Source organism: Melospiza georgiana, chromosome Z, assembly GCF_028018845.1.
Source record: "Melospiza georgiana isolate bMelGeo1 chromosome Z, bMelGeo1.pri, whole genome shotgun sequence".
Classification (NCBI taxonomy): Eukaryota; Metazoa; Chordata; class Aves; order Passeriformes; family Passerellidae; genus Melospiza; species Melospiza georgiana.
In genome coordinates, this window is record NC_080465.1 from 32,162,771 (window position 1) to 32,184,133 (window position 21,363).

At 41.8% G+C, this 21,363-nt stretch overlaps 1 protein-coding gene across 1 annotated transcript; it reads left to right on the forward strand.

The window, feature by feature from the left end:
- The first annotated feature begins 1,574 nt into the window (after positions 1-1,574).
- Positions 1,575-19,460, forward strand: HACD4 (3-hydroxyacyl-CoA dehydratase 4). The gene is made up of 7 exons (XM_058044033.1): positions 1,575-1,636; positions 5,734-5,837; positions 6,732-6,859; positions 12,760-12,872; positions 15,226-15,332; positions 16,028-16,159; positions 16,885-19,460. The coding sequence occupies exons 2-7, from the start codon at positions 5,741-5,743 to the stop codon at positions 16,965-16,967; spliced, it is 660 nt and encodes a 219-aa protein (XP_057900016.1). The 5' UTR covers positions 1,575-1,636; positions 5,734-5,740; the 3' UTR covers positions 16,968-19,460.
- Positions 19,461-21,363: the final 1,903 nt, after the last annotated feature.

Consider the following 21,363-nt stretch of genomic DNA (forward strand, 5'->3'; position numbering starts at 1 on the left):
GTTTGGAGGGAGCTGTTGCTGATGAGATGGAGCCACGCTGGAGAAGCTCTCAGTGAACTGTTTGCTGTGGGAGGGACCCTGCAGTGCAGCGGGAGAGAGACTCCCTCTCCCTGAGCAGCACGAGAAGCCACAAGTGATGAACCACAGGTGATGAACTAATGTAGCACCCATTCCCTGTCTCCTTGTGCCAGCTGGGTAGGAGGTACAGCTGGCAAGGAAGGAGGAGTAGAGGGTAGGTGGTTTTTTAAGGACTTTTTTTACTTCTCTTTATCCTGCACTGATTTGTTAGTAGTAAGTTCACTTCATATCTTAAATGGTGCCTGTTTTGCCCATGATGGTATTTGCTGAGGGATCTCTCCCAGTCCTCATCTCAACTCATGAATCGTTTCCTAAATTTTCTCTCCTCTGTCCAGCTGCAGAGGGGAGTGAGTAAGCAGTTCATGGGTGGGCCTTTTAACAGTGGTATGCTTGATTGCTTGACCCTCTATTTAACACTGATATATTATTTCCTCCTGAGAAAGAAAGGAATTCTTTAGCCTAGAAGAAGACGATTCTGGATCAGCGAAAGTAAGCTGCCATAGGGCAGGAAAGCCACTCATAGCTGTATGACTCTTGTGCTCAGGTCTGAGGTGGGAGACAGAACCATGGCAAACACAGTGGCCCAGAAAATAATTTACTAGCCAGGGAGGCATTTCCCTCCTCTCCAGGACACCACAGGCATGGTCCTGCCAGGAGCTCAGTGCCACTTGCAACAGGGATGAGACCCAGTAAGGAACATTTTACCCTCCAGCATTTTGTGCCTACACACAACACAGTGCTTATTACATCTTCAGTGTGCTCTGTACTTGCAGCATCAGATTGCAAATCTCACTGCAGGATGGGGTGTGATTTCAACATGAATGCCTGTGGTGAAACTTACTTATTGGCAGAAGGGAGTTAATAAACAAGTTAGAGTATTCTTCATCTGATTTGTGCTGAGATATCCCAGACACCTTGGGCAGAAGCAAACTAGGATGAACACATATTTTCACTCTGTGAGTAGTGTCCAAATTTCACAGGGGCATGAAACCCACACATTTCTTCCACACATTTCTATAGAATAAGTGGAAAATTCTTTCCTCTATCTGAAATAATTTAAAGGATGGGTGCGCTCCCATCCTTTCTTATAATTTGATGGAGTCAATAGCACTGTTGTAGTGTTGATGATTTAAGCATGAAAGAAGCATTATAATTTTGCATTTCTTCTCACCAGTAATCTTTCAAAACATTGTTTTAGGTTAAGAAATAAAGTTAGTGGGATTCACAGACTAGCTTATTGGTACAACGGCAAGAAACCAATTTAGATTAGATCAAGCTAGGTTAGGTTAGGGTAAAGTAGGTTTAGGTTGCACTAGGCTGGGCTGGGCTGGGCTGGGCTGACTGAGGGTCAGGGCAAATGCAGTGGAAGTATTTGGGCATAAAAACTTCTTTCTCGGGAAGTGCAGTGCTGTTCCTGCTTAGTGCTACATGCGGTGACGTCGTGGGGTGGGGTAAGAGGGAAGAGGAGGGGTGATCTCCAAACAAACAGCTGCTGCAGCTGCAGAGAGGAAAAAGGAGAAAACTCAGGAGCAGCAGCAGCAATCCGACCCTGCAACAGGTAATACTTCGTGAGTGCAGGTGACACAGACCGCTCAAATGCAAACAGGAGAGGGGAAAAAACAGTGGGTGGCATGTGGGAGAAAAGTACAGCAGCTGTACTCAGCAGCTCTCTTCTGCCTGAACTACAGGGCTTGCAGCTTGTCACGGCTAGGAAGGGGAAGATACAGAAGTTCAGACCAACATGACTTAATGTGAGTTAGAAGGAAACTATGTCAGCTGAGGGAATTTTCTAGCAGATCTTGCCTGCTGAGGGGAAAAAAAAGGAACATTGCTCTCTGGTTTCAGCGTGGGGGCTGGTTCCTCATGTGTGGTCAGGCAGCACGGGCACACGGGAAGGCAGCAGAGCACACGAGTCCTGAGGGCAGCAAAGTGCTCTGTGCACGCAGGCCTGGGCGGGATCCTCCGTGTGGGACAGCCCTGAGAGCCGTGAGGGCGGCCTGCGTCCTGTCACCCTGCAAGGGGCACACAGATGGGCAAGGGCTGACCTGATCTGGGTGCCTCTGCTGTGCTCTCGCCTCAGCTCATGGGGCAGCGTGGTCCTGACCACCCTTCAGACACTGAGGGGACCTACCTCCGTGCTTGCCGTGGATGGTAGTTACCAAAGAGACACACTGAAGACCTTTGTGATAAAAATAATAAAATACAACAGTTACACTTTGTGAAATTTCTGCTCAAGGAAATACATCAAGCTTTGCAACTAAACTGATAAAATCTTTGCTGTGTGTGCTAGTTCTGACATTTCTTACATTTCATCTAGTTTTCCGGGTTTTGAGCCCACAGAGAAAGCAGATAAGTTTTCTGCTAAGCGAGGTTGATATTACATATGATAAGTGCATCCCTAGCATCTCAATGTACTTGGCATGAAATCAGCCACATTAAATAAGGTGAAACTGACAATTAAAACAGCAGACAGCAAGTGCTGCCTTCTGGGTCTGTGTCTCCTGCAAGAGCTATGTTTGTTTCTTTCTCCTGTCATCAGTGCAGGCAGAGTAATGAAATGAGCTGTGACCACTGTCGCCCCCACAATGCCTTCAAAGGAAAGAAACTTGAACACCTTAAAGCAAATCACACTGCAAGGGAGAGATGTGGCAGCAGGTCAGGCACCAGGGTGGCAAAGGGAGGTTTGGAAGATTAGCCAGCAAGTCTGAGGCAGGCTCAGAGACTGAGCCCCTACCCGATGTATAGTCTGTGTTTTGTCTGCAACAGTGCTGCAGAAGCAGGTTCTGGGAGTGAAATGTGGAGTCATCCCTGCTGTGAACCGATGGGAGCACGGGATCTAAATAAAGACCATCTCTTCTGCCCTTCACATTTCACATAGAAGCAGATGCCTGAGTTTTGTGTTGTGACACAGAGCTGTTGGGACAGGGAAATAGGTTATCTTCAGCCTGCTTCTGTTTCCGTAGGCGAAGAGGTCGGTCTTTGGATGAGAAGGACCTTGGTGAAAAGTTACATTTCAGCTTCCTTTTATCACACTGAAATCACCTTTCAGTTTCTCTAGATTTCTTTGCTTCTGTGAAAAGCTTTTGTTTGGTCATAGGTACCTTTTGTGTGGGGATTGTCAAAGTAGGCTGAAAAGGTGTGATGCAGTCTCAGATCCGGGCTGTTTCTTCACAGTGGAGAGTTTCAGCAGGGGAGGGAGCTGTGCCACTTGCAGCTCTGGGCCAGGGTCTGCCTGCGGCCCAGCACCACATCCCTACACTCCCTGGGGAATATGTCATTAATGTCAGCAGTCTGTACACATTCCAGCAGTCACTGGTATATTTTAAAGATGATGTGTTCTAATGTACAACAGCTGCCACACTGCCAAAACACTAATGTGAGGCCGTGTTTACAAATGTTACTCCCTGTTTAGTCAAGATTAAGTACCTTAAGAACTGCAAAAACAACAATTTTCTAGCCAGCCAATGCAGGAAGAGTTTGGAAAATACAAATCACTGAAAGACAGGCTCTGAGGATGACAGACAGACGTATCAAACTAAACTTCAGAAGAGAGAAGCCATGTGCTCAGCTTGCATCCAGTGCAATGCCCAGGCAGCAGCATAAGACCAAAAGAGTGGTGGAGCTACTGAGTGGAAAGCCTCAAGATTTTCATGTCTGTTCCTTCCTTTTGTAACTGCCATACAAAAATACCTGTCTGTCCAGTAACAAGGCTGTTTCTTAACATAGAACAATGTTCTTAATTTTTTGACTTTTTATAATATGTAATTTCCCAACTTCTTCTTACCACAAGATGGAGCAAAGTGTCATTCAGTAATAAAACAGATGGAATTTGGTTTAAATATTAGTTGATCTCACTGGACTTTAGTTCAATTCAGCTGTATCCTACTTTTCCCAAAAGGAAGGTATATATGGAATAGATTCCTTTATTTTGGGTCCTTATATGTCTTATTTTTACAGTATCAAAGGACAATGATGTCTTTTGGGAAATGTTTTATTCCCACAAATCTTTTTGTGCTTAAAGAAGTGATGATGTGAATAGCTGTCATCCTACATAACTGGAAGAGAGGAAGACAAGCACTTTCATAGCCTCCCTGCGATTTACCAACAATAAATATTTAGAAGATCAGTTTATCTAGATCAATTTAAGTAAGTCTGTAAGTATTGTTATTTATGGTCCAATGCTAGGAATGAAGGATAGACATTCATCAAATTTAGATATTTTTGAACAGAGAAATTTATTCCATTTTTTAATATACAGATACAAATGAAATGAAGTTTTTGTCAGAGACATACCACAGGATCAAGGCACAACTTGAAAAGAATACTACTTATTAGGCAGGAAATTAATAGGTCCAACACAGGAGATAAATTCTAGTAAAAAATTAACAAGTTAATTTCCTAAAAAGTAGTCTTACAGATGAAGGAAAAGTAAACCTCTCTTTTCAGAGTAGATCAGAAGAAAATACATTTATGGGAAATTTGGTATATGCAGAGCTTATGAAGTTTTGCAAAAAGTCAGATTGTCCATGAAAATTATGTTAGAATAGCTGCAAAATTTAGTCTTCTTCCACAGGAGATTTTGTTTATTAAATGCAACTTGAATCCAGAAGTTAATGGAGTGTTTTTGTTTAAATAAATACTTCTTCCTCTGGAGGCACAAATTTCCCTTTATGGCCACAGATCGCCCTAATGATTGATGGGAACTCTGAAAATTTTTCTGAGCATATCTTAAAAATATAGCAAGTCTATAGCAAGAAAAGGAGCCTTTAATTCATTAGACAGAGTTCTGTTCTGGGACCTCTGAGAGACACACACACTGATTAGTTTATATTTCATAGAATCAAAGAATGATTTGGGTTGGAAGGGACATTGAGAATATTTAATATCCATTCAGCTCCCTCTAGTTCCAACGCCCTTGCCATGGGCAGGGACACCTTCCACTAGTCTAGGTTGCTCAGAATACCATCCTTCTTTGGGCCCTGAACACTTCTGGGAATGGGGCATCCACAGCCTCTCTGGGGAACCTGTGCCAGTGCCTCACCACCTTCACAGTAAAGACTCTTTCCTTAATATCTAATCTTACCCTGCCCTCTTTCAGTCTAAAGCCATTCTCCCTTGTTCTGTCACTTCATGCTCTTGTAAAAAGTCTCCATCTTGTTAAGTTTCCTTCAGGTACTGAAGAACCACAATTAGGTCATCCTGAAACCTTCTCCAGGTTGAACAGTCCCAATTCTCTCAGCCTTTCCTCACAGGAGAAGTCCTCCATCCCTCTGATCATCTTGTTCTCTTTTGCTCTGATCCTCCTCTGGACTCTCTCCATCAGTTCCATGTCCTTGCTGTGCTGGGACCCCAGAGCTGATGCAGCCCTGCAGGTGGGCTCTCCCCAGAGCAGAGCAGAGGGGCAGAATCCCCTCCCTGGCCCTGCTGCCCACGCTGCTCTGGATGCAGCCCAGGACACGTTTGGCTCTCTGGGCTGGGAGTGCCCATGGCTGGGTCATGTCCAGCCTCTCATCCACCAGCACCCCCAAATCCTTCTCAGCAGGGCTGCTCTCAATTTCAGCTCTTTTCCTTTGATTTATTGACAAGTCCAAAGAGCATGCAATTTCTTACAATGTTGTTTTACGTCATATAGTTTATTATTTTCACTTTCCACAGCTTTACCATGAACATGTACTTGTTTGTGTATGACTTAATGCAATTCTGTGGACATTCTTGGATATTTACAAATATGATCATCAGGTTCATGACCTTTGGAAAAGGTAAGGCTCCTTCTCTATTTTCCTTGGACATTTTAAGTGGTAGTGACAGACACACAGAGATGTCAAATTAGAGCTAAAGTTAAGATTATGAAGATGTGTATGTCCAATACCAGGGACTGTAATTCAATCAGAAAGGCACTCAGTTAAAAAGGCTGAACAAATAACTTCTGCCTGTCGTCTACCCTTGTCACACTGGGAATGAAGCTCTTGTTTTGCTAATGAACTTTAATATTCAGTGACATGCTAGTAACATTTGAATTTGGCATAAGTCTTAACGACCAGGTCCAGTCATTATGGCAAATATTAAACTTACTGAAGCCACCAGGAGAGATCTTTGTGGTTATTACACATGACTCTCTATCTCCAAAAACATTACCATATATTTATCTTTCTGTTGCCTGGGGTTAGGACACAAAAATAGAAAACTAGTGACTGGAAATTTAAAATTACTTATGATGGTGGACAGTTGTAGGCATATAAAATGCCTATTTTCTGGACTACTTATTTTCAGCAGTGCAGATACAGGCAGGAACTCAACATTTTTTAGTGTTTAGAAATTGCTTATGCATTTCCTCAACATTTTCTCCTATTTAGAAATACCCTAAAGCAGTATCTCTAAAACAACAAATCCCGCATAGTGTTTGCCCATGCTTTAAGTACAGGGAATTTAATTCTTTTCTCAGCTTCCTGCCTCTGTGTCAGAGCCACACACACACAGAGTGGACTGCCTCCTTCACTCCCTGAAGCATTTCTTCTGCTACCCAGAAGTTTCATACTGTGTGACCTTTATTTCTTGCCATCTCCAGTGATGATAGAGTAAAAGCAAACCCAGCAGTTACTCCAGATTTTAACTGTATAACCATCCTCTAATCTTCCTCTTAATTTTGCCTTCAGATTCACTGGCTGACACATTTCACTCCATAGGACTTGTAATGCGCCTTTGCCAGTTGTTATCTGTATTGGAGATCCTGCACATCCTCATTGGCATTGACAAAAGCCGTCTCCTCCCCAGGTTTTTGCAGGTAAGTTGGTTCTCAAAGCTCTCCTTTCATGATCAACACACATCAGCCATGGCTGCCCCTGGGGACAAGCCCAGGCTGACCTACCCTGAATGTTGCTCCTGCACCCTTCCTCAGGCAGCCTGGTTTCCTGGTAGTTTCCTATCTGCAGGAATTGCTTCCTCAGAACTAGGCTGGTTGGGAAAGAACTCTCCTGTCAACTTTTTTCTTTTTGAGTGAAACTGAATAGTAAGTACCCCATGCTTGGTCCCCAGCATGGACCCAGAAAATGTCCAGATGAGTGGCCACCAGCAGATGTGGGTCAGTGGCCAATTGCAGTAATCAAACTCCAGGGGGGCTTGGTCCTTCTAAATTTCTCCCTACATGACCTCCCAGCATCCCTATATTCCCCCCAAGTTATCTTCCCCTCCTTCCAGAGGGGATGCACTCTCCTCTTTTTCCCTGACTTCGAATAAGTTCTCTGTTTAACCAAGCTGGTCTTTTCCCCTAGTGGTTTGTCATATGTTCAGCTGAAGGCAGAAAACCAGCCAAAACATCACATGATGCTATAGCAGAAAGCATGATGATAGTCTGATGATTTCCTTGCCACGCTATTTTTTATTTTTCCTTTTGGGTGCTAATATCAGGTTTTGTTATTTTTTTCTTAATGCATTGGAAAAAGGAGAATGATTACTTGAATTTACCTTCAAACCTTTTCAATCCTTAGTATTTGAGTAATGGTGAAACTCCTATTTCTCTCAGCAGTCAGAAGGCAGAAGACCAAGGGTAGTTAGTTATGTTTTTAGTTTTCTGGATAGCCCATTTTTGTCAAATGACATATTCATGGGTGAAGATGTTCCTCTTTCCAAGTCTTCATTAACTGTCTAAATAACTAATTAACTAATTGACTAATACAGATCTCTGTTCTTTACACTGCTCCCTAAGTATGGTAGCAAATCCATCAAAATGTAAAGAAATGCTTTTCCTTGCCTAAATCCACAGGCTTTGATGCTAATCTAGGGGAGAAAGAAGACTCCTATCTAGTATGACCTGTAACAAATCTTACATGTCTTGGAAAGAAGAGCACTCTGCTCTTAGTCATTAAAGCAAGCCTGACAGAGTTTACACATTCCCCAGCCCTGACATAGTCTGTTTCTTTCCTAGCGAGGCTTACACAAGGCAGAGATCAGGGAGGCCTGCACAAACACTATTCTCTGTTGCCACAAATGACATTAGTATGAAACGGATATTCTGAGCAAGAAAAGGGTGACCTTTCTTGGGCAGTGTGGTTTGTGCAGTGCTCTCCTGGAAAACACGGAGAGGCGGCTCAGGGAGCCATGTGGCACTGTGGCTCTCAGCGTTTGCCTCACACCAAATACAGTTTTGGATCCTTACTTGGTTTTTTCCCCATCTGCACTCTCACCACAAACAACTCTCTTCCTTTGATGTTAGCAGCAGCCTTATGCTGTCCAAACGAGGTGCATGAGCTCTTTGGTGGAGACTCTGCTGTCCCATGGGTTACTAGTTGTGCTGAGAGCGTAGGTTAAGCAGCTGTGGGCCACCACTACTCCCACATGCCTTGTCACACTTTCTTCACTGCCTCTTAGGAAGAAAAAAAGGTATATTTTCCACAATGAACTAGGGAAGGACAGTTGGTTAGGAGATGTTTACCTTGCTACGGCTTTCTAGACTCTGGCACAGTCAGGGCACTGATAAAGGTGCATGAATTTGAGAGGGGCTGCCTGGTTCTGTGCTCCCATCACCTATTCCAACTCAGAGCTTAAAACATACCCCTGTATGCATCCATCATTAACAGGCATATGCATGCACATCCACAGTGAAGTTCACTTGGGGTGATCACTAGGATGAGAGAACAGGTGGGTCAGGCAATGTCAGGGAAGTGCATGGGTGGAGGCCTAAATTAACATTGAATAAAACAAGTTGGGAAAAGGCCTCGTGGTGGCAATTTGTTCTGTAGGCATTATGGCAAATACAAGATGTAAATGAATCCTTGACTAAAAGATTTCTGCCTATTGCATTTGTTGTGGTTTAGTAGCATTTAAGAAAAACACTTTGAGATACATGATACAATTAGTGGAAAAACAAACTCAGAGGAGTCTTCTGGAAAAACTCAGTGAGGGACAAAGTCTCGGGCCACCAGGTACCCGAAAAGAGCAAGGTAGGTCAAGGCGAACTCACCATGAGAGAAGGATGAGTCCTGTGTGATGGATGTGCTGGGGTAAGGTGAGGCAGGGGATGGCCACAAAGCTGGTGCAAAGGGATGTCTCTCAGGCCATTTACACCTTAAAAAATCGGAGGAGGGCAGGAGAGCATGTCACATGTCATTGTCACCACCAAAACAGAAGGTAATGAAATGTGTTAGTCTGGCTAGGGAGTAAAGGCTAAAAGGACTTGTACCATAGCGAGGAGAGAGGAAAGGTCTAAGAAAAGGCTGGTGCTTTTGTGAAACAAAGAGCAGTTCTTCATTCTGTGCAAACAAATTGGATTTACCAAACCAAAAGCAATGTACTATAGTTTTGTGTTAAAAAAATATTTTTTAACTTTAAATATTTAGTGGCACTTTTCTCACTTTCTTCTGCTGTTTTTTTTGTTGTTGTTGTTAATATACAGTAAATTGAAGAACTGTGTAAGAATTTCAGGTACTGAGTATGAAATTGCACAGTCATGTTACTAAAAAATGGAAGTGAATGTGCTATTTTCTCTAGCCAAATTTGCTCTGTTTCGCTTACTTGATTAACAAACTCAGTCTGCCTTGCAGAAACTTACATCACCCTACGGAACCTGCTGTATCCTATGAGAGATCAGTGTCAGAAAAGGAAGGAAATTCCAATTTGATTTTAAAGGAGGAATGAAAAGTGAAAACATTACATTTATGCTTGGTGATATGTCAGCTCCTGCTTCCTTTTTATGAATGTGGAAACATAGAACTTGTAGTTTCATGCTTCATTTTTTATTTAAAGCATGAGAATAGTTACAGAGAATATCACATCTTCATTCATGCAAGGACAGATGATCCACACAGGAAATGATCCACGGCTGAGCAGCAGCACATGCATTTTATCTACGTGTGTGTGTATCTGTGTGTATTTATAAATGTACATTACTCCATGTATATATGCATACAGATACATGTGTACCTATATGAAGACAATGTCAAAACATACTACTCTTCTCCAAGAAGCACCCTGCCTCTTGCAGAAAATATCCCCAGTCTTTGACTAACCTCTGCATTTGCCTTTGATCTGTGTGGGTTACCTAAAGTGAGGAGTGCTGTGAAAGGAAAGAGAATAAAGGCAAGCAGACAGGCGACCTGCTGATTCATCCAGAGAAAGAGATAGGATGCTACTGTCTGTCCTCACAGGGATATCAAAATTGTCCTGAGCAGCCAGCTCTGTGTCCTGCCCCACAAATGTGCTCCCGACCAAGGCCACATCCTTCTAGTCTTAGTGTCTCGTGGCTGCTTTGTGCAGCCCATTGCTTGCCAGATGAGGCCACAGTCTAACAGGAACAAAATACCTCAAGATGACCAGTTTGTACCATGTCCAATTTCCTGTTCTTGCAGGTGCTTAACATACTTTATAGTTTGATTACTGGGTCCATTCATGTGTAATTAGCAAAGCTGTGTGCCTCCATTGCTCCCCTTCCCCAGTATGAATCTCTGATGGAGGAAATCTGCTGAACCCCAAGTAGGTGGTTCTCACTGCCTCATGTTTCTGCTTGTATCGTGGTGAGAGAAGAAAATCCACTGATTCTTCCACTTCCAGATTATAAGGCTGAATTGTGGGTCTCCTGTAGTTGTTCTGTCACTGGCCAGCACACATCCATTTGAAAATGGAGTTTCAAACTGGAGTTTGAAATGGTAACTACCTTTCTACTGCTTGTCCTTTCTCTCACTGAAATGGGATTGGATCCCAGCCATTTACCCCATGCTGTTTTCTAGCACATTTCCTCCTAGCCATTTTTTGAAAAGTGAGTAACCATTTGGAAAATCTTCCAGCTCTGACATGTAAGAACATGTCCATCTTTTCACTGTCATGATGAAGCCCTTGGTCTCTAGCACAACTACCTGTGGCAATTCTCTGAAATAGCTCATGTATTAAAAATAATGCAGAACTCTCTCTCCACATCTCAGGTCTGATTTTCGGGTCAGTGACAAAGTGCCCACACCACCAATGCTGCATTCTTTACCATTCTACATTTAACAATTTTGACTCAGATCCTATTTTATCTGTTCTCTCCAGCACACAATCCCACCCAGTGCTCACACAGCTTTTACCTTTGTTTTGATTTCCTTCTTGTGATGGTTTCCTTGCCATGTTTCTTGTATCTCTGTTCCATCTGGTTTCAGATCTGCATCAATACTTCCAGTTCCCTCATGGTTTTGCCGTGTACCTCAGCATCAGTGTACAAACACAAGCACATTAGCTCTCACTTTCTGTTTCCTGACCCATCTATACAGAAGTCTGCCAACATCTGACCTTTTTAAAAATCAGTTCCTCAGTTAGAGACCTAGCAAAAGATGACAGTCACAGGAGGGTGAGAAACAGGAAAACCACTTTTAGCTGTTCTGGCCCCTCAGTGCTTTCCAAGGTGAGGAACCAGATCCCTGGGGGATAGACAGGCTCTCTTTCTGTATGAAAAATTGCTCTGACGTAATTTTGCTGAATAGTGAAGGCTACTTTATCTGACACATGTGGTTTGTGAAAAAAGAGAGCTTGTGGCCAGAATGGTGCATGCAGGAACCTGTAAATGTTACGTAGCAAAACTACCACACAAACTTGCTGAGAGCCAAAATTCTTTGTTTAAGGCAGGGGTCTGGGGAAACCAATGAAGAATAACAATGCTTAAAAAAACAACCTTGGTAATCCACTTTAATTTTGTAACTTTTAACTGACTTGACATCACAACTTGTGAAATCATTACAGCTGATGTACCTTATGGAAGATATGGCATTGGGTAAAAAAATCCAACCTAATAAAGCTACATCAATTTATACCAACTGCTTAGGTGTATGTTTTCTCCTTCAACACTTTCAAATACTCAATTTATAAATAAGAGTGAATGGTTACTGTTCTTGGACAGCTTGACAACTCTTGGAGTAGTGATGAAGGGCAGGGCATGGATACTGTTAGAAAAACTGTCAGGAAAGCTGCAAAAAGATACACTTTTAAAAAATTCTTGAGTTTTAATATTACCAAAGTATTTATTTTAAGCTGGAGACATTGCCTGTTTAATCCACTTTATCTTTTTGTTTGTGGGTTGGATAAAGTTCAGCCACTAGAAAAATGCTAGGACATAAATACTGTGGCAATCATTCACATAAGTGACAAGCTTAAACCCACTTCCCGTAACCAAGAATAAGATGGAAAGAAAGATAAGGAATTCTACTTTTCCTCCTTCTCTCTGCAAATCTTACATGAAAGAGATTCCTTGGGACACAGATTCCAAGATATGAGGAGCAAGTCTGGGAGTGTAAGATCAGGACTTCCTGGCATGTGAGCCCCCTCAAGAAGGGCCCTCTGTATCCTACTGCCTCCCACACAGCCTGCAAGCAAGGAAGCTTATCTCTGCCAGCCCTCCAGGTAGGCAGGTGCAGCAGGAGTAGTCCTTGCTTCCACAACCTCCCTGGGCTCACCCACAGGTTTCCTTGGCTGCAAACAAAGCCATCCCCTCTGGCAAGCCAACTTCTCCATGTACCATAACAGGTCTTTGATGCTACAGCCAGCCATGTCCACTTCTCTTTGCTGAAGGACCTTGAACAAAAGCAGGCCATGGAACAAAATATTCACTGCTAATTTTGTGTAAAGAAAACTGTATCCATTTGTGGCCTCCTATTTTGCCAAAATGCCACAGAAATAACAGAGAAGGTGCTAACTGAATTCAAAGTTTTCTTTTCTTTTCAGATCACGGAGAGAATAATTATTTTATTTGTCGTGATCAACAGTCAGGAAGAAGTTCAAGGGAAATATGTCGTCTGTGTTTTATTTTTCCTTTGGAATTTATTAGATGTGGTCAGGTAAGGGGTCAACATCAAAACCATGAGGGGAAAACAGGTTATTCTTTCCAGCTGAACTCTATCCCCATTGTGCAGCAGGCTCATTTAATTGTTTCAGAATTGGCAAAGCGTATTATCCATTTTTAAATAAAAGCTTGAACTTTTTAAGTTACCTAATGATTTTTACAAAAATCCACATGGTTAAGATGCAGAGTAATTTACAGATGTAAGGTAGAATAATGCATTAGCAGACTGCATTAATATTTGTAGTTCAAAGGCTTTGACATTTTTAACAAAAATTTAGAAGGAAATCACAACTACCTTCTGGAGAACAGCAATTCCTGAAACCATCCTGGTTGCCATTACCACCCTGTTGCTTTATTATTTTTTTTTTTCATACACTTTGATCCAAGATTGATGGCACAGTAAGGCAGCACCAGCAGAACTTCTTGCAAAGGCAGGAAGATTATTCTGGTTGATTGCACTGTGCTTTCCAAAAAGCCAAGAGCTCCTATTCCTGATGCAGGAGACTGACAGTTTTAGTGTAGTAGGGCATATATCACACCACAAGAATAACACATACTTTTCATATGTAATGTAAGCCTCTATGCACCTCAGTTTGTAGGCTTATAACGTAAATACAGAATTAAGAAGCATTTTAAGAAGACAGCTCTCACAGCAACCCATGTATTGCAGCAAAACTTTTTTTTCTTGATAAAATGCCTTTCTGCTAGTTTAAATATATTGCTTAGGGCACTGGCTGAAGAATATAGTTTTAGGCAGAAAAGGAAACTTATGTTATAAAAGAGATAAGAAACAGGAAAGTGTCAGAGAGAATTAATAAAGATTTTAGGTCAGCTTCAGAGTATTGCAAAATACATTTTAATAGGCTGCTGCTTGTATTAATTGATTATACTTCCCTCCCATTTCTTCTTGAAGTTTGTAAAACTAAAACAGTATGAACTTAATCTGAAATGAAAGGGTTCAGTGCAGCTGGAGAAATGCCAACAGTATAAACTGTTGGCTGTGAAGGTTTGTTGGTGCATAATAGCACCATTGATGCATCATTATTTTCTACCCTTTCTAAAGAACAGAGTTAAACACCACAGCAGTAACAGCAGTTGTTTAATAGGAAAGCTTCTGTGGTCTATAGCAGAAATTACCAATTCAAATAAACCATAATACAACTCATACAAATTTAGAATTCTTACCTGATTTATGTTACAGCATCCATGACAATGTCCTAGTATCTCAAAGAAGTATTCATGTCTAAAAGTGTATAGGCATCTCCCCCATCCCTTAGCCAATTACTCTTGAAGTATTACAAGTTTTTCCATATAAAGTTTCAGGGACATAAATTTCTCTGAAGGACTATTTATTAGGCATCATGGCTAGTGATATACTGACAGCAAGGTCTGATTTTTCCTGCTTATACCATAACAGCCCAAGGAATTGCATAGAGAGGGACTAGCTGTTTCTTTTTTGTATTGTGTTGACATTCAGTCTTAAGAGCAACAGTAATAGAAAAATGGAGGCAATCCTGAGGTTGCAGAGGGCACCCTTGAGAGACAATGGTCCATTTTCAATGGTCCACTCTTCTACAGGCCAGGTATGATGCAAAATTAATCAAAAAAAAGGGAATACACGTGTGTTTAACACTAGTTTTATCTGTTGGAAAGTCTAGCAAGCTCACAGTGCATGAAGTCTTTCAGCTGACCGTAATCAGACCTGTTTCTCCAGTGTTTGGAGAGCTGCTGTACCACTTTAAGATCAAACCAAGATCAGGTCACCTTTGGAGACTGAAGTACTAAGCATTCTGTTCTCCCTATAAACAACAGTAGCAGCCGCAGTAAAAATAAAATGCTGCAGTACACTTTGAGCAACTGCTTTTTTTGGACCTACTACCCCTGCTGAGGTCCAGGAGGGGGACAGATGTACTACCAGTTATGTACCTGCAATTGTCTTCTTGTTTAACCTTCTCCAGCAGTGATTCAGCGAGCTCAGCAGTCATAAATCAGGGTTGTCTCAGTCCCAAGCAACAGTGATATTCTGCCTGCCCCTCTCAGTTGCAACACCCCCATCTGAAATCCATTTTCTTATGGAGTAGTATGAAATCATGCTGGTTTCTGGTAGAGCTTTTTGTCTGGAGGGTTTTATTGCTGTCTGCCTGCTCCAGGGTAGCACCACAGGTAACACTTCTGAAAAATTGAGCCATCTACTTTCAGGCATTGGAGTCTGAACAAAAACTGTTGCTGGCTCTGAAATTTACTTAGCTCCAAGCTCTTCTGCAAGTCCTTTGAATTTTCCACTGTGTATCTTTATTCTAAAGACATTATAATTTCCTCTGAGACCATCTGCTTTCCTCTTACTGCAGGTACACTTACAATATGTTGGCAAGGATGGGCATATACTACCTACCACTAACATGGCTCAACTTCTCACTGTGCATCCCACTTTATCCCCTTTCAGTTCTGGCTAAAGGTAAGGAGTTGCAGAGGGTACCAACCACTTGCTTCCTTAATATTCTTCAGTAAAATGTGATCACTTCAATTGCCATTTCTGTTTAACATAGCTCCTCATGTGCTGCCAAAGCTGTCAAATGTTTGTGTACCTTCATATTAACCTCTGTGTCACCTCTGTCTCTCTTTTGTTATTTTTTCTTTCATAGGGACTATCTGGGGTTTGGGGTTGTGTGTCTGGTAGGTTTTAGGGGTTTTTTGTTTGCTTGGTGTTAAGTTTTTAAAAATCTGGGAGAATGTTCTTTTTGTCTAAGTAAAGCAGAAAGATACCCTCGTAAAAGACATACGGATTCCCCCCTTCCAGACTGAGTGTACTAGACAGCAAGTTCCAAGGCTTCTCCCATGCTGAGGCTGACCTTACTGCCTCAGGCCATACTTAGCAGGTTATCATACTTACATCTGCCCACTGAGAACACACTGAAAGTTTCTGACAGAACTTGTTAGTGAATAGGATATATTTATTAATTCTAGAATTTAGAGCAATTAGCACCCCTAACCTACAAAACTGAACTCAAGGAGAAAACATGCATATGTATATGAATGCATATATTATATATATGTATAGGTATATAAAATATAAAAGGTAACTGACTTGTTCATTAAGCTTTTGATGATCTTCTGCTTCCTTTAGACTAAGAATTTACCATGTTTTTACAGGATTTGCAATTTGTATATCACTACCTTATTTTGAATCCTTTGGCACATACTCCATCAAGCTACCATTTCCATTTACCTTCTCAATCTACTTCCCCTATGTTCTGAAAATGTACCTGATAGTGCTCTTTGCAGGTAAGTATCTCATCTTCCAGAGCGCTGAGTCTCAACACAACTGGGATGCCCTTGCAACAAAAAATCAAATCTGTACTGGGCCTTTCACAAACTCTAACCCTCTCTGCTACATGTCCTGCAGACCACTGCAGGAAAGTGCATCACTACCTGTTTTGATTTCTAGTATCTTTCAAATACAAATAGTTAAATATGCAAGATATACCATGCCTATGGTGCATAAAAACACAAATCTATAGAAGTTGTTTCAGTGATGCTTGCCTTACAGCTGTTTAGTGAAACTTGCTTTTTTGTTTGGTTTGGTTTTTTTTTTTTAATCAATTCCCATTTGATCATACGCTAGTTCTGTTTAACTGTTCCTCACTCAGAACTCCTAGCTGGGATGAAAAATTATATCTAAATTAAGACTTTTACAGCATGATTATTGAAAGGGATGAAAAAACAAGGCCACTCCAAAACTTGCATGTAAACAGATACCTTATCCTTCTCATCAAAACACTTTGGAAAAATTTCAGCCGATTTAGCTGCATCATAAAGAAGTCTTTGGTCTGTCATTGGCTTTAGGATTTGGAGGATCTCATCTTTATGATGGAGTGTTCTGTTCCTAAGTACATGGAAGGAACTGTGCAAGGTTGCCAGATGAAGGCTCTTACAGTTCCTTCTAAATTAATTGTAGACAGTTTGAATTCTACTCCTTTGTTCTTACACTGTTTTGTGTTTTGATTCAGGTATGTGCTTTATCATCCAGAACCTCTTCTCCGAGAGAATGGCACACTTAGGGACAGGCAACATCAAAAATAAAAGAAGCTAAGTTTATATTTTGTTTGGAAGGACAAAATACATTCCTAGGGGATTGCTGCACATAGTAGTTAAAAACAAACTGGAAAGCTTTCTCAATGCAAAACTCCTCTTTGCATGAACATTATCTGGCTATGTAGAATTTTCAGAAAAGGCAGATCTCTTGAATGCACCTCAAAAATACAGCAGGTTTTGAAAAATTTTGAATGTTTTGACTTCAAATGGCCAGAGTTTTTTAAATTAAGCGTTTTTTTCTAATACATGTTACAGAATTCTGAAAAAATTGAAGCATGCCACAACTCACAGCCACACCCTTATTTCAGTGTTAGTTCTTTTCTATAGCTACAGATATTCTGTAATGACAATATCATTTAATCTGTAAGATTACTTTATACTAGGCCAATATATATGTATCTCACATATAAATGCTAAATTGTCTGGAACTGGAATCTCTCAAGCAGCAGAAGCCAGAACCTTTGCAGTCTAGAGACTAACATGCTGATTAACATGCTGATGAACCCAGGCGTTCACTAAGGATCCTTCATGTTCGGGTCTCATCCTTCAGTTATCAAAGACAGTTCCAGAAAATGCAGCTAAATCAGAAAAGCAAGTGTTATGCTACTCATCAACTGTATATTCAAGGGGATGTTTAAGGGTCAGAAATAAACACTTGTTATCATGTGTTTGGCATGTCACTTTCTTACCCCACAGTAATTTCCTTTCATGCTGAACAGCAGATAGATACGTTCAAAAGAAGTGTGATATAGTCAGGTCAAATAATATGTTGTTCCTAAAAGGGAACTGAATGACTGTCAAAAGCCATGTGCAAAATTCTAGGCATTTGACTCAATTGTGCCTCATACTTCTCTAGGATAAACTGTGAGAATGCAAGTAGAACATAGGCTTTTCAAAGGCTGGCAATGAAGAATATACACAGCAACCCAGTGGATTATACAGGCAAAAATAGCCAAATAATTCCTTAGAGGCTGGCAGGAGCTTTTCTGATGTTTCATATGTATTGATTATCACCTATGTTTCAATTCAAGCATGTGGGGGAGAAAAGTGAGGCTATTTTTTTTTTTTTAGCTGACTGAAAACTCTGAGAAGGGAGCCTAGATAGTAGGAGTAGGAGAGAAGGTAATATTTAAAGGGAAACTAAATACTGTTAAAATATGAAGAGGCTTTTGCCTATACGACTTTTCAAACCATGCAGCCTAAGAGATTACATAAGGAAACAGTGAAGCTAAATTAATTTGTTATGAAAGGTCACCTACTGTAATTTCTATTTATTTCATACATGTGGCAGACAATGCCTGCAGACTGTTTTGACCACTGAATATTTACAGACCATAAGGAAGAAGATCAGCTTCGAATAGTATAGTGCCAACCCTGGATTTGTTTTTTTCAAACCACTGCAAACAGAAATTTGGAACTTTGTAGAGAAACAGGAGTGCTTTCACTTTGGGCTTCTGTCTGACCCAGACTGATTCAAGTGTGTACAGTGTTAAGAAACATACAGAACAGCTAAATAAAGTGACAGCTTTGAAGATAGCCAGAGTAAGTCCACATTAAACTACTATATAGCTTGCTAAAGTTGAAACATGAACATGTTTTCCTTGGAAATTCAACTCAACATGCCAGAAACAGCTGGTTCTAGCCAGTTCCAAAATGGAGCCACTGCAGGACACTGCTGTGCCAAACAGCTAAGATGATGCTCTGGCATTTCTCTGAAAACTTAAGAAAATGTAAGAAATGTTACACATTTGCAAGAAAGAAGAGTAAGAACAATGTAAGAGAAACAGCTCTGTACATTGACACCAAGGTGAATGGAAAAGGAGAGGAAGAGCTACTCTAGGCACTGCAGCAGATTTCTCTGCAGGCCATAAAGAAGACCGTGGTGGAACAGGTTGTCCCTCTGCAACCCAAGGAGAAACAGACCAGACAGGATATCACATGGCAGCCTGTGGAGGACCAGGCTGGAGCAGGTGGCTGTGCCCTGAGGGAAGCTGCAGCCCAAGGAGTGCCCACACAAGCAAAGCAGGAACTGTGGCCCATTAGGGACCCCTATTGAGGTAGCTTTTTCCTAATGGACTGTACCCCATGGAAAGGACCTATGCTAGAGCAGTGCTTGAAGAGCTGCAGCTTGTGAGAAGAAACCATGAAGGACTGTGCCTCATGGCAGGGATCCCCATGCTGGATCAGAGCAACAGTGAGAAAACAAACCAGCAGAGATTAAGGTTTATTACCTAAGTGCAATCCTCACACCCACCTTATCCTGCCTGGGGAGGGAGGAGGTAGAAAATGCAGGACTGAAGGGGTAAAGTGAACCTAGGAAGAAAGGGGACATAGGTGGGAGGCAATTCTAGTTTTGCCTTTTTTCTTTCCATCCTACTTTATTTTTAATTGGCAATAAATTTTTCTTCCACAAGTTGAAGTTGTTTTTGTGACAGTGAATAGTAAATGGTCACTCTGTCTTTATCTTGACCCATGAACTTTCTCATCCTATTTTCTCCCTGTCCTGTTGAGGAGGAGGAGGGAGGTTGAATGTCCCTCCCTGTTGAGGAGATGGGGCTGAATGGACATCTGGAAGGCAGCTGAGGTCAAACCTATCACAGATAAAGCCATGTTTATTGTTAGATTTAAAAATGTTAATTTTGGGTGTTATAGCTGGGTGAAAGGCTGGAATAGGAAAAGGATTCTTTAAAATTCACTATGGAGAGGTTCACCAAGTGTAATCTGCATGAAAAAGGCATGGAGATCATGGGAGAAGGCTTCACCACCTCCTGATACAGAGGTAACTTGGAGCAGGCACTTGGGAGATTGAGGCAGTCAGCCTTCCATGTGTGACCACAAAAGACCACTGTTACTTCAGCTCCCATGCCTCACCTAAATTCCTGGAAAAACTCAGTACTGAGCAGGCAAAAATATGTTTGAGACAATGGCTTTTATGACAGTGAGTTGTAGTTCAATGATTGTAGCCTGTTAGGGAGGGATGGGGTCCACCTGTCTAAAAAGGGCATGAGAAGTTCTGGCAGCAGACTGGTCCATTTGGTGAGATGGGCTTTAAATTGAATGACTTGGCTGAGGTCCAAAGTGGCAATTCTCATGCCATTGATTCCTCCTGGGTAGTGGGCCATGCCAACCAGGGCAAGCTTGGCTGCTTCAAGCTGAGAGTCTTAGAGCTAACCAAATCAAAGGTGTATATGGCTCTGGGGAATCCTCTTACATGCCTCCAAGGAAACCTGAATGCTCGACTGCCTCCCTGAAGTGCCTGTACACAGATGCACATAGCACAGGGAATAAACAAGAAGAACTGGCAGTCTGTGTGTGCTCACAGTCATGCTCTCACTGCAATTTCAGAGACATGGTGGGATAGCTCACCACTGGAATGTTGTCATGGATTCCTGTGTACTTTTAAGGAAGGACAGGTGAGTGAGGTGAGGTGGTGGAGCTGGTCTTTGTGTGAAAGAGCACCAAGCTCTGCCCAGGGACAGACAAGGAGTTGAGAGTTTATGGGTAAAAATTAAGGGACAGCCTAAAATGGGTGACACTGTTGTGGGTGTTTACTACAGGCCATCTGACTCAAACAAGGAAGTTGATGAGGTTTTCCATGGGCAACTGGAAGTAGCCTTGAGATCATGGGCCCTGGTCCTTGAAATCTCTCCTCTGAGAATTCAACAATCCTGATAATTGTTGGGAGGCACAGCAAGGCTCGGCACACAGTCCAGGAAGGTCTTGTAGATACAGGAAGATAACTTATTAATGCAAGTGGTGGAGGAGCCAATGAGGAGAGGTGTGTTGCCCTCCAGAGGACCCTTCCCACTACAATAATTCTGTGATTCTCTAAACTTAAATCTTTGTACATTGAGATAACAGCATGCCCAGATCTCTTTATACAGGGCTGCTCTCCAGTGACTTTGCTACCCATTTAGACTTGTATCAGGAACCTGATACCTGGTACCTCTGTACCAGATGCAGAATCCACCATTTTAACTTGTTAAATTTCATGCCATTAATCATAGCCAAATCCTCGACTATCCACATATTTCTGCAAGGTCTCTTGTCCCTCAAGAGTCAACAGCAACTTTCAAGTTTAGTATTATCTGCATACGTAATTGTGCATTCAACTCCTGCCTCCTAATCATGGATAAATACATTGAACTGAACTGGCCCTAGATCTGAAACCTGAGGAAAACTGCAGATGACTGTTTGTCAGCTCCCTGCACTACAAGTCTTTGAACTCCACCCTTCTGCCAGTTCTTTAACCAGTGTACCATGAACCCACTCATCTCACCGTTGAACAGCTTGTTCAGACAGATGTCGTAAGGGACAGTATCAAAAGCCCCACTAGGTGGGTGGCTGTATCATACAAGGGTATCAGATGAGTTACTCAGGGCTTTCCCGTCGTG